Here is a 12905-nt window from a genome sequence, read left to right on the forward strand (position 1 = left end):
AAGGGGGATAACATCCGGGAAAGTATCCCCGGTGTTTCGCGTTTTCGGACCGGTGAACCGGAGGGGGAAAGTTGCGAGTTTGATAGGTTAGGGATGCGTGGCGGACGAACGGGCTGCGTATCCGAATTCGTCTCGTCGTTCTGAGCAACTTTCATGTACAAAGTTTTTCCATCCGAGCTACGGTTTATTTTATATTAATTTTAAAAGATTTAAATCATTTTTAGGATTTATTTATTTAATTTAATCAACATTATCCAGAATAGTGTCTGCTGACGTCATCATGACGTCAGCATGACGTCAGCAGTCAACAGGGAGTTGACTAGGTCAATCTGACGTGTGGGTCCCGCATGTCATACACTGTTTACTCTTAATTAGGATCTAACTAATCTAATCACAGTTTAATTAACTCACAATACTTAATTAGGTTAACTAAACAAGATTAATTAAGTTGATTAATTCACTAATTAATTAATTAATTATTAATTATTAATTTTTAATTCCTTTTTTTTTGCACTCTCTTTTTTTTTAACGTTCTGGGGCTGGGGCCCCCCATGTCAGTGGCCCCAGGGGGCCTTAGCGGGCGCCGGCGCTAGCGGGTAGCGGGTGTGGTGCCCGTGCCCGAGGCCGTAGCCTGCCCGGGCGATGGGGGGGAGCCGGGTACGGGCTCCGGTGGCCAAGGGCCGCGATGGCGCTGGCCGGAACAGGGCGGCAGGGCGGAGGCGGGACGGCGCGGCAGCAGGTGGGCGCTGTGGTGGCAGGGGAGCAGCAGCGGGGGGGGGGGGGGGACGCGGCGCGGCGGCACAAGTGCAGCCGCACGCATCGGAAGGGGCCGCGGGCGGCTAGCGGTGCGCGGGCTGGCACGGCCGCGGGAGGAGAAGAGGGCGGCCGGTGGGCGAGGCCACCGTGGTTGGCGGCGCGAGCAGAACCGAGACGCGGCGCCGGGCGCGTGCAGCCGCATGCGTGAGCAGGGAGGCGCGGTCGGGGAGGCTGCACGGGGGTCGCAGGGGAGCGCCCGGGCGACGGCGGCCATGGGCGTGGGCGGCTCGAGATGCGCACGGGCGCGGAGAGGCATGCGCGAGCTCGGGCGCGATGAGGAGGAACAAGGGAGAGAGGGGGGGCGCGAGGCATGCTCACGGGGGGGGGGGGGGCGTAGGGTCGCGGCAGCGGCTCGAGGAGGAGTCGAAGTCGCGTCCGGCGGGGAGGAGGACGGGGACGGTTCGGCAACGGTGGCGGGGAGGCAGTCCAACGGGGAGGAGATGAGGAGGTCCGGTGGGGAGGTCCAGCGATGGTGATGAGGTGGCGGGGCTGCGCCGGAATGGCGTCAGGGGCACGGGGCCGGGCCCTTGAGCGAGGGCAGGCGGCGACGGCGGGGGTTGGCGTGGCGGCGACGGAAGGAAGGGGGGGCCCTTCCGGTCCAGGAAAGGGGGAGGGGGTGAGGACGACGGCGAGCGACGGGCGGGGCGGCGCCGGTGATGCGTCGGGGAGGCGGCGATGGGTTCGGGCCCGATCCCGATTGGATCGGGGGGGGGGGGAGTGGGGGCGAGAGGAGAGGTGGGGAGTGGGGGGTGAGTGGGGTGACGGGGTGGGGTTAGGGTTTCGGGGGTGTGGGTTATGGGGGGGTGGCCGGGTGGGCCTGGCGGGCTGGCCGACCAGTTGGGCCAGTGGGCCGTGGGAGGGGGGGTTCCCTCTTTTTTTTTTGTTAGCTTAGGTTTTAGTTTTTCTCTTTTGTATTTTCTCTTTTGTTTTATTTCATTTTAAAATATTCAGACACTTTATAAAAGTGTGTGCACCCCACCATAACTAACCTTGTAATATTTGACAACCCCCGAACATTTTAGTTTGATTAATTTTTAATTAATTTTTTTTAAAACTTTTATTACCATCATAATTTTGAATTGAATTTCGAAACCGTTTTGATTTAACCCGAGATTAAGTACAGTGACAGAGGTGACGTGGCATCATTAGTGAGGATTACTGTAGCTTAATTACCCGGGCGTCACATCAAGACACCAATCGGGACCAATGGTGGTGGGCCAGGAGCGAGGCCCATTGGTCCCGGTTCGTCCCACCAACCGGGACCAAAATGTCCAGATGAACCGGGACCAATGGCCCACGTGGCCCGGCCGGCCCCCTGGGCTCACGAACCGGGTCCAATGCCCCCATTGGTCCCGGTTCTGGACTGAACCGGGACTAATGGGCTGACCCGGCCTGGACCAAAGCCTTGTTTTCTACTAGTGATAGTTTCAAAATATTCAAGAAGAAGAATTGCATGGGTAACTAAATGTGTCATACAAGAAAACTGTGGTTTGGAAACCTTGGGAATTTCCAAAATACTTCCTCTATCCTAAATTTTAGTGCATATTACAATTTTTTTTAAATTCAGACTTTGTTTAGAGAAGAGGTTATCAACATCTAGAATACCAAATCAAATACCACTAGTTTCATGATGAAATATATTTTCCTATGATATATATTTGGTATTGTACATATAGTTAGTTTTCTCTATAAAGTGGAACATTTTTTGTAAAACTTGACTTTTGCGGAAATCAATTGATTGTGAATATGGATCATCTTGACTAACATAGATGACCTAATCAGAGGAAGCTAGCACCCGCTCTATACACATGTCGGTGCACTCTTTAGAATATGGAATTGCATTCAAATCAATGGCTACCATCCAAGCTCATTGGAAGGGGCTCAATCTTTCACTCAATGGTGGCCAGGCGCCATTAACAATAGGCCTATGCATAGACAGCAATCCTCCCTTGTCATGTTTGCCTTTCTGAAAATGTTTGTCCTCTGGAGAATTTGGAGTGAGGGGCTTGATGTAGCCTAGGACCCATTTCACTTTATTGGTGCCCTAACCCTTGTTATATGAAAAACAAAGCACCCCGCAAAAAAGGCCTATCAACTAATTGTCCATTGCACCGAATGGTATAAAGCTAGACGACACCCCGTGTGTAGCCGCAAACTGGAAATCTGTTTTCTGAATTGTCTAGAATACAAATTCCATTCTTATGATTTAGACTATGCTGGGAATTGTTGCATAAGCAAAAAAAACCTTGACATGAAAAGTTTGCATGTTAAAACTAAATGCAATATGATTACAACCCACTTAAAATGCACTGATGCATGTTGCATGATAGAGAGATTCTCAAGCCTAATTCGGAGGGATGCTAATTTTGACAATGTGGAAGCACGCATGCGCGAAAAAATAGCTATTTAATGACTTGCAGGTGGGGTTTGTCTATAAAAGATATATAGATATGAAAATTTTGAATGGTGGACAGGCTCCATGAAGGCCGATTTTTGAAAAATTCAAAATTCTAACTTTTATGTTTCAACAAAATCTGAAAAAAAATACACATATACCTAGAGGTATAATGTACATGTGTGTAAAATTTCATGACGAAATACGTTGAAATGGGAGCTGTGCAAAAAAACTATGGCTGTTGAACACATGTACTGTTCATTGCTCAAAGTCCATGATTTTGTCTTTTTGTACAGGTCGAGATTCAAAGTATTTCATCATGAAATTTTACACACATATACATTACATCCTTACATACATGTAAAGCTTTTACTAGAATTTTTTGAAACTGAAAAGTTTAAATTTGAATTTTTCAAAATTTCGGCCTCCATGAAGCTCGGTCACCAAAATGCCCTACTCATATAGATACACTTACCATTGCACTGGAAAAATACTGGCCATTACACTGAAGAAAAAAAAACTGGCCACTACACTGGGAATATGCACAGCAAGGCGAAAAGGTTGATTTTTTTGGCTAAAAGGTAAATAAATATGTGGTACCAGGTAATGATGGTTGGTAAAAATCATATAGCACATGGAAGATAAGACTGTTTGGACCAACGAGATGATGGATCTTTTCTGTTTGGACCATTTGGATTTTGGAGGAAAGGAAAGCAGGAGTGAGTGAAGTAACATGCTCATGCTCAATTTATCATGGAGTGGGGATAAAACTGAAAAGCAACAAAGCATGTTTGTCCCACGCTGTTTCCTTCTTTACTGGGTGCACCAAAATCAGGGGGTTTGAATTCATCGACTTGCTATTTCTGTATCTTTTTCTTTTCTCCTAATTACTGGTAATGGCCCTCATTTGTCTCTTCCAAGTTACTACCTCCTTTCCAAAATGCTTGAAGTTCTAGGTTTGTTATAAGTCTACTTTTTAAAGTTTAACCGAGTTTGTAGAAAAACATGCCAATATCTACAATACCAAACTAGCTTCATGAGATTCGTCATAACATGTTTTTCCATGATATATGTATTTGATGTTGTACTCCCTCCGTTTCATAATTCTTGCCGTTGTTTTTTATAGAACATAGAGAGTAGCTATTAAAAATTGATCAAATTTAAAGAGGTTTGCCTTAGGACAAAACTAGAACTTCAAGTATTTTGGAATGGAGGGAGTGCTATAGTTTTTGCATTTCCCTCTCAACTCAAATTTCCTGTTATCCACTACTACAAAAGTTTACTCTTTCCAATAGAGTGAGGAAAGGCCACAATACTGGCATGCTTGGATCTGATGGAGAACATAATCATGTTCATGAGACTCTTCTTATGTAACAAGATCTGACCTCCTTTTGCACCATATTCATCTTTACTTGTTAACCGCTACTAGAAATGTTTACCGTTTTCAGGAGAGGGTAAATGCTATAATAGTGGCATGCCTGCATCTGATGGGAGAACATAAGTTCCAACATAAGCATGTTCATGAGACTCTTCTCATGTAATAAGATCTGACCTCCTTTTGCATGAAAGGAGGTAGCCTATGTCGTTGCGAAAGCCAAAAGAAGGCTTGCTGGCCACCAAACAGTGCTCCGTAGATGCCACTAATCCACACTAAAGATGGAGCCTTTAATCACAGGCTAAAGATGAAGTTCCATAGGCCCAATGGAGCCTTTAATCACTATTCTGCTTTGCAAAGTAAAGGATCCAAAAGGTGCCTTTAATCACCTTGGGTATCTTTTACTAGTCAGTTTTGCCAGCACAGGTGCACAACTCATGAAAGAATCTGTAGATGCCGAAAGCTTTATCTCCAATGCTACTTGGGGATCTCTTTTGTTTGTCAGTTTTGCTAGCACAAGTGCAGAACTCATGATTCATGAAAGGATCGTTACAAATCAAAAGATTTATCCTGATGGAAGCCGTGCATGACCTGATGGGTCAGCAAACTAGTGATGGACAGTCAAGAAGGCAGCAGGAGGCCTTTGTTGATCATAAACAATAAAAGGTGGTAAAAGGTGCTGCTGCACTGATAAAAAAAGAAGAAGGTACGAGACTGCAAAACAAACATGCATATAAATATCAATGGGCACTCGAAGTTTGCACAATCCAACAACCTCAGGTGATGCCAAAAGGGATCACCCACAGTGTTCAACGCATACCAAACCGCACCAGGAGCAACTCATTGCATATTACATAAGTACAGAATTCTCTAACACTCGCAGTACCACAACACAACCGGGAGAACCAAACAGAGCTCAAAGTTGAATAGGCTTGACCTTAAAGTGGAGGTTGATAAGTGAAAACACGAAACATTTAAGATCCTGCAAACAAAAACATCCACAAACGTTAGGAGTAGTTTTCAGTTACAGGCATACAGTATTGTGAAAAAACAAAATACTAGTTATCATCAGAACAGTTTAAACTAATTAGTCCATTTGCCTCGGTGGGGTTAAGAGCAGCAGCTAATTATGTGGTTTTGTGCCCCTCTTTAAACTTTTTAACTATAATGCACGTGCCACTAACAGTTCCTTAATGTGCCTAGGAAATTATTAACACATGGTCGCTCATGACAGTTGTCCACTAAGCAAACCTAACAGAAGACTAAGGATGTAATGATAAATCTAGGCACAGAAGAGTCTGGATATTTTCATTACGTAGAAGAACCAATTTAAGAACAAACATGTTATCTTTTTCCACTAACACACCCCATCACATAGAAGGTTTTCAGTTTTTCAATATGGTATCATACTGTCAACTTGAGATGCAATTAATCACCTAATTCACTAAAAGATAGGTCCCCAAAAATAGTAACATAGAACATGCAACAAACAATAATTTTTCTCCTGTTATTTTTTTTTAGACAGAAGGCTTCTCGGCCCAACTTTATAGAGAAAGCAAATATACTGAAGTTACCAGTTTAGAAATGAAGCACAGAAAACAAAAGAAATTAGCATCATAGCTAGTAATTACAACCCATACTGGGTAACAGATAGGAAAGCGAGCTTTAGAGCAGGTAGCTAACGGCCAGAGGTGACCACCTAACCGACATCAGCCTCGAACAGTTCTTTTAACCATATTATGAACTCAGTCAAGTCTATTATAAGGCGTAAACCGTAAAGAACTTGCAAAATCTCTAAGGGACCCTGATGCATCCATCGATTATACTGATGTATAGCAATATCATGTTTTCTGTGTTTACATCTAGAATAGCCGATCTGCTTTGGAACTCTAAACTGATTGTGTTCAAACTTCAAAACGGCTACTGATATTAGTAACAACCCAAAACCTCCATCATTGTTTCACACTGTCCACACATAGTTTTCAAGATCTCAGGTAGTGAAAGCAGGAGATATATTACAAATGTGTTGATGTTGATTAACAGAGCAACCAAAAAGGCTAACAAAGATGCAGATTATTGACAGTTAATAAGAAACCATACCACGAAATATGCTCGGTAAAACAGCTAGCCCTTTAAGTTCTATAAGCAAACCACATCGTTTCAGATCTTTTAATTGCAAAATTTAAATCTAAATTAAACAACAAAGCAATTTCTATTATCTATCTGTGCTTCATATGTTTAACTGTTCCCAAAAAACCAATATGGTGACAGCCTCACGGAGGCACAACTGAAAGAGGATGGGAAGAATTGATATATCTTGGGTGCTAACGTAGACAAAAAAAGTATATGACCATCCACAGGAAGAGCTGACATTTCCTCAGTGCTAGTGTACACAGAGAAGTATATGGTCATCCAAAACCGAAATCGTTAACTGGCACTGTCACGGACTAGTGGGTTGTATGGCTATCCAGAAACAATATGATATTATGGAGGAACAGTCCACTCTTGTTTCCTTTCTTGTTCGTTTTCTTTTTTGTGTTTGCATATAATTCAGTTTTTTCTTCCTTACACCATATCCCTACAGGTACAGGTTGTGCGAGTGAAAGGTTCAGAATAAGAACAGATGTTGACCTCTTGAAGTCATGTTATATTTGCTGACCTTCTTTTGTTTTGAGTTTTTAGCTTGGTCGCTTGTAAACACTACATACCAAAAGGTGGATGTGATATGGTATATATTGTTTTGCTTCCTTTAGATGTCAGGTATGCTAGGTTCCTATGGGGTATAAAACATTAATCGATCATATTAGCATGTTTTGTAAGAAATTGGTTCTTTCTTGGTTAATAGAGGATGACGAAAAAGGCAACCTGACATCTTGTTAACCATTGACTCGTCATTTATCTCAAAAATCATGAAGACGTGACAATACCGCAATAACCATCTCACAGTCAGTAGATTACTTTGAGCTAATTAAGTTCCATTCTACTATTAAATCAGGTATATTACAAATGAGTTTAGCACAAGGAATACTCAGACTCAGTCACCCATGGGCAAAGCCATAAAAGGTCTAACCAGTTTGTACCAAGCATCAATACCCCTAGACAAACATTGAGTTTCTGCTACCACTAAGGACTCTAGATATGCGACCAAGTGAATAAGACTAATGTTCAGTTAAGCTATATTCCAATAGCAAAGCTCACACCTGACCTAAGCATAGAATCCACATTGCTGACATGGCGCAAATCATGTTAACGTTGATTGGGAAAGAATGTGAATGGATTACCTGGACGAGGTAGTAGAAGATGCGGAGGCCCTCCGGGTCCTTGCTGGTCTGGACGTCAACGAGGGAGCCGATCTTGGAGGTGGTGAAGGAGATGTGCTCGTTGCCCATGACAATCTCGAGCTCCTGCCTGCCGACGCGGTCGGGCTCCGGCCAGTTGCTGTCGTCCTCCTTCATTATCTGCCAATCCCAGCAGAGATTCAACCATCACCGTCGGCACAAAACCCTAACCCTAGGTCTCTGTTCGTGACTAGAAAAAGGAGGAACGCGGGGCACAAACCTCCGAGTCCTGGATGATCCTCCTCGCCTCGCGGAGCACGGAGGGGGAGACGAAGACCTCCTTGCGGATCATGGTGTCGTTCTTGTAGTTGGAGTTGTTGGCGTAGCGGAGCTTGCCGTTGGGGCGGAACTCGAACTCGAGGAACTCGTGCCCGAACTTGCCCTTGTGCCCCACGTAGTACCGCAGGTAGAACGCCGCCCCGCCTGCTTCCTCGCCGGCTCCGTTGCCCGCGCCGCCGACCGCCGCCATGGTTTTCTCTCTCTTCGTGGGGGCGGAGAGGTTGCAGCGCCGCTATGTTCGTGCTCGGCACTTCGTCTGAACCTTGGGACGTTTACTGGACCTCCCCTTTCTGTTTATTCTTTCTTCTTTGGGCCGCCGCCTTCAAATTTGGGCCCGTAGACGGCCTGCAAAAGGCGCGAGTTTGTCTAAAAAAAATTGCACCTCCTTTTTCATTACCCTTCAAACTTTTCGTCAAAAAAACAAATTACCCCTCGAACAAAAAACCAAAGAAAAAATAAACTCATCGCTTTCATTGCTCCTTTCCTTTGTTTTGTGACTCCGTTTGAGCCTATCACAGGCTGCACCTCACTTGCCCACACAGAAGTGCTCCAGATCTTGTCCAGGAGGCTGATGAGAAGGTATTTTTTTCTCTCCTATTTTTTTTCTGTCATATTTTTTCTCTCCTAGTTCTATGATTGCAAGTTAGAAAAAAGAAGTTCCAACTCTTTCACAAGAGATTTCACTGGCCAAGGTACCAATGGTGGGATCAAGCTGCGTCAATTTACCCCCTCAAAAGAAAAAAAAAGTTGCATCAATTTATGCTCGAAGCACGGAGATTACAATCGAAATTGGTAGAGTTGAATTCTTACATTAAAATTTTTTGCATCATTTTATGCTTGAAGCACGGAGATTGCAATCAAAATTGGTAGAGTTGAACTTTTACATTGTACTCCCTCTGTTTCAAATTACTCGTCGTAGAAATGAATGTATCTAGAGTACTAGTCATAAACGGCTGGCGCACCCCGTAAGCATTTTGGCAATCTTACTTTCGAACATTAGTCTGCAAAACATGATGGAGCAACATGGCCTCCAAATTGCAATCAAAGACGAGAGCTTGTTAATAGTGGACATGGCATTCATATCTTGGCATGACAGAAGGCAAAACCAATATATTGGGCATGAAAGTAAACAGAAAAAATCTTTTGATTCCCTCCCATAAACCAAGGATAAGGCTGTGCCCCTTTTTAATAAACCATAGCAAGATTATACTTACGCTTAACTTAATATTGATTAAGAGTAGCTAAGGATGGCTCAATATGGTAACATCATAACTGATTTGTAAACAAAAAATGGTAAGATTTTGACAATAGGACCGCTACTGAAAGGTACGGGCGTATGATGCATTGATAAGCTGCATTAAACTGAGACTACATTGTTCAGTTAGCTCAAAAACAAATCACAGTGAGAGCATATGCGCCTAGAACTGTGCTCAACAACCAATGGAGGGAGACCGAGGGGCTTCAACCCTAGCCGCCGGGTCACCACTCCTTCCTCTCCCTCCCCTTCGTCCCTCCCCCCTCCCCCCCCCCCTCCCTCCCCCGGTGCGGGCGACCGAGGGGCTCCAACCCTAGCCACCGGGTCATCGCTCCTTCCTCTCCCTTCCCTCCGTCGCCGCCGGTGGTCGGCGCCGGGCATAGCCTGTGCGGTGCGACGGCGGCGGCGGAGGCACTCCTCCCTCTCACGGGTCATAGGGTGACACGGGGCATCCTGGCTCGAGGATGTGACCCCGTTTCTAGACTGCGGCGGCGCCGATCTGGTTCATGACGGCCCAGATCTGGACTACGGCGGTGTGGCGGCCAGCCGGCGTCCTAACGGCGGCTGTGGTGGCAGTGTTGGCGACGGCGATGGTTGTGGCGCGGCGGCGTCGGAGGCGGCGCGGGCTACGGGCCCGGCGGCCTGCCTTGTTAGGGCGGCGGCAGCGGCGCGCCATCTGCCTTTGGATCGGCGGCGGCGGTGTGGAAGGCTTGGTGGTCACGTCAGCGGCACCTCCGGTTAGATCTGTTCTGACCGGTGCAGCCGGCGGTGGTGGTCATCTCTTCCGTTAGAGGTGGCCAGCCTGCGGCTGGGTGGTCGGATCTTGAGATTCGCCATCTAGTCCCGGCTACGAGTCGAGGAGACATAGTTGCCGGTGAAAACCGAGCCGTTGACGGACGATGGAGATGTTTTGCGCCATTACCTTGATGAAGGCATCGTCGTGTAACCGTTGTCAACCCACTCGTGCTACTTCGGGGGAAACCCTAGGATCTGGTCTTTCAGATCGGACGGTAGCGGTACTACGGTGCCGTTTCTCTCTTGGGAGCATCGTTTGTGGAGCAGCGCTGGAAGACAGAGGCAGGAGGTGGAGCGGCTTCGTCTTGCACGGAGCTTCGATGGAGCTGTCAAGTCATGCCTGACCGACAGGTGCTACGCTGAGTCATACCTGGTTGATAGGTGCTACTTACGACGGATCTTTCAGAGTCTTCGCGTCTGGACGGATGAGCGCAGGGCGGTGGCGCTGTTGGGCGCCATGGTGGCGTCGACGGATGTCTAGAATGGCAAGGATGATGCGGATCTCTCTTCTGAAGATGGGTCAGTGGTCCGATGATGATGGCGGCTTCTAAAACGTATGCATGTGGTGTGCGGTTTAGGTAGGCTGCACCGGCTGCTGGTCCCGGTACATTATGTGGATGAATCGGCGACGCCACCGGTTTTAGATATGAGGAGTGAGAGCACTCCATATTATCAAGTTTATAGGTGTGAGTGGTGGCTTCGGATGAATTGATGTATGTTTTTATCAGACCTTTATAGAATAATTAATAAAGATGACTGCATGCATCGATTGATGCAGAGGCAACAGGTTTAACCTCCTTTTCTAAAAAAAATCAACCAATGAAGCAGACTACCTACACCTTTTTTGTGTGGAAATCCCACCCTTTTCCTTCAGAAAATACATACCCAAGGAAGAGAAGAATTTAATAGTTGGGTCCTATGTGATAGGACTCACCCATAAATATATCATTTGCCAATATGTGTCAGAGGTGCCTACAAAATAGTTGGTCAAAGCAATTCAAGAGTAGCGCGGAAACATACAGAGAGGTTGATGATTATAGACTGAAGTCCAGGAGCTGTAAGATTGTTCTTGAGAGATGCCTCTTGACTTGCGATCTCTGACGGACGGTGTCATCTCTTTGTTTGTTTCGAAGTTATAAGACAGAGTACATAGAGAGATCCTTGGAGATTCGATTGATACTAACAAATTTAGTGGGCAACGCAGTCGAACAAAGCAGCCCCATATATGTTTTGTCAAAGATTAAAATATTCACTGTTTATATACAACATCAAATGGTTAGAGCCTAACGGGCCGATCCAAATGGACGTCGATTTCGTCCGCTTTTTGTCCGTTTGGGTCGGCCAGACGGACATGGATGCCCGCTTCCGCATTTGGGTCGGCACCTGCGCCCAACGCTGGCCTGCGACCCATTTAGACGGCGCTAAAAAAATGAACACATGCATATTTAGAAAAAGAGAAACTACATTAATTAAACATTAAAGCCGGCCACGAAGGCCGGCGAGAGTCCACGCGTCCACATTTGCATTTAAAAAAATTAAAAACAACCTAAACTACGAGGCGGCGCGCTGCCCTAGGCGTCGTCGTCGTCCTCGGGGTCCGTGAGGTCGATGAGCGTCGGCGCCGGCCCGGCCCAGACGAACGCCGTGTTCCAGAGCGCTGCCATGTCGGGCTGTGCCGGCGCAGGCAGTGCCGGAGCGGGGGGGCTGTGCGGCCACCTGTGCAGCCGCGGCCTGGCGCGCCTCCTCCTCGGCCTCGCGCGCCTCCTCCTCGAGGTCGCGCTCGAGCATCCCCTCGTACTCGCCTTGCCGGCGCTCCTCTGCCAGCCGGCGCTGACGCCACATCTCGAGGTAGGCCTGCTCCTGCACCGGCGTCGCCCCCAGCCAGACCGTGGCGCGGACACACACTCGCGCACCACTTTATTCCAGGAGAAGCGTGCGATGGGCTCGGGCTCGGGCTCCGGCTGCGGCTGCGGCTCCGGCTTGATGGGGGACGGCGGGGCCACTGGCGGCACCATGCTGTCGCCCGCCGCGGAGAGGGCAAGGGCCTGCGCCATTGCCGCCTTGTAGCGGGCCTCCTCTTCCGCCTCCGCCACCTCCGTCGCCTCCGCTCTGCGCCGTTCGTCCTCTTCGCTCTCACGGTAGACGGCCGCAAGGGCCGCCTGGTCCTCCTCGCGGACGACCAGCGGCGTTGGCCTCCGGTCGACCTCGTGCACGCCCCGGCGCCTCGCCTCCTCGTGCTCGAAGGCGAACCACCTCGCCCAGTTGGGCGAGTCGGTTGCGTAGGCGGAGTCGCGGCGCTGCTCCGTCGTCAGCAACGCCCGGCGGCGCCGCACCTCCTCCGCGTGAGCACGAGCCGACCGCGGCGCCGCCGGCACTGGGATCCTATCTGGATCCAGATGCCAGTCGTGCGACAGCGTCACATCGGGATACGACAGCGGCTGGCGGTTCTGTCAGTGCCACTCCGTCTAGTGCACTGGCACGTTGACGCGCTGCCTCTGCCGGCGAGGCGCCGGCAGGGGTGGGAGAAACTCAGAGGGGAAAGGGGTGGCGGGGGACTTACCCTTGGCCTTGCTGCCGCTGGCGCCGGAGAAGAGGCCCATCGTCGCTGTGGTTGCGGTGGCTAGGGTTTTCCGGCGACGAGGGAGTAAGGGT

At 48.0% G+C, this 12905-nt stretch overlaps 1 protein-coding gene across 1 annotated transcript; it reads right to left on the minus strand.

Moving 5' to 3' along the window:
- Positions 1 to 5297: 5297 nt before the first annotated feature.
- Positions 5298 to 8481, minus strand: MAGO (mago nashi family protein). The gene is made up of 3 exons (XM_048688253.2): positions 8145 to 8481; positions 7868 to 8044; positions 5298 to 5568 (listed from the first exon to the last, which is right to left on the minus strand). Exons 1-3 carry the CDS (start codon positions 8391 to 8393, stop codon positions 5503 to 5505), a joined length of 492 nt encoding a protein of 163 aa, XP_048544210.1. The 5' UTR covers positions 8394 to 8481; the 3' UTR covers positions 5298 to 5502.
- Positions 8482 to 12905: the final 4424 nt, after the last annotated feature.

This window comes from Triticum urartu, chromosome 7A, assembly GCF_056163025.1.
Source record: "Triticum urartu cultivar PI428250 chromosome 7A, HENAU_Tu73, whole genome shotgun sequence".
NCBI lineage: Eukaryota > Viridiplantae > Streptophyta > Magnoliopsida > Poales > Poaceae > Triticum > Triticum urartu.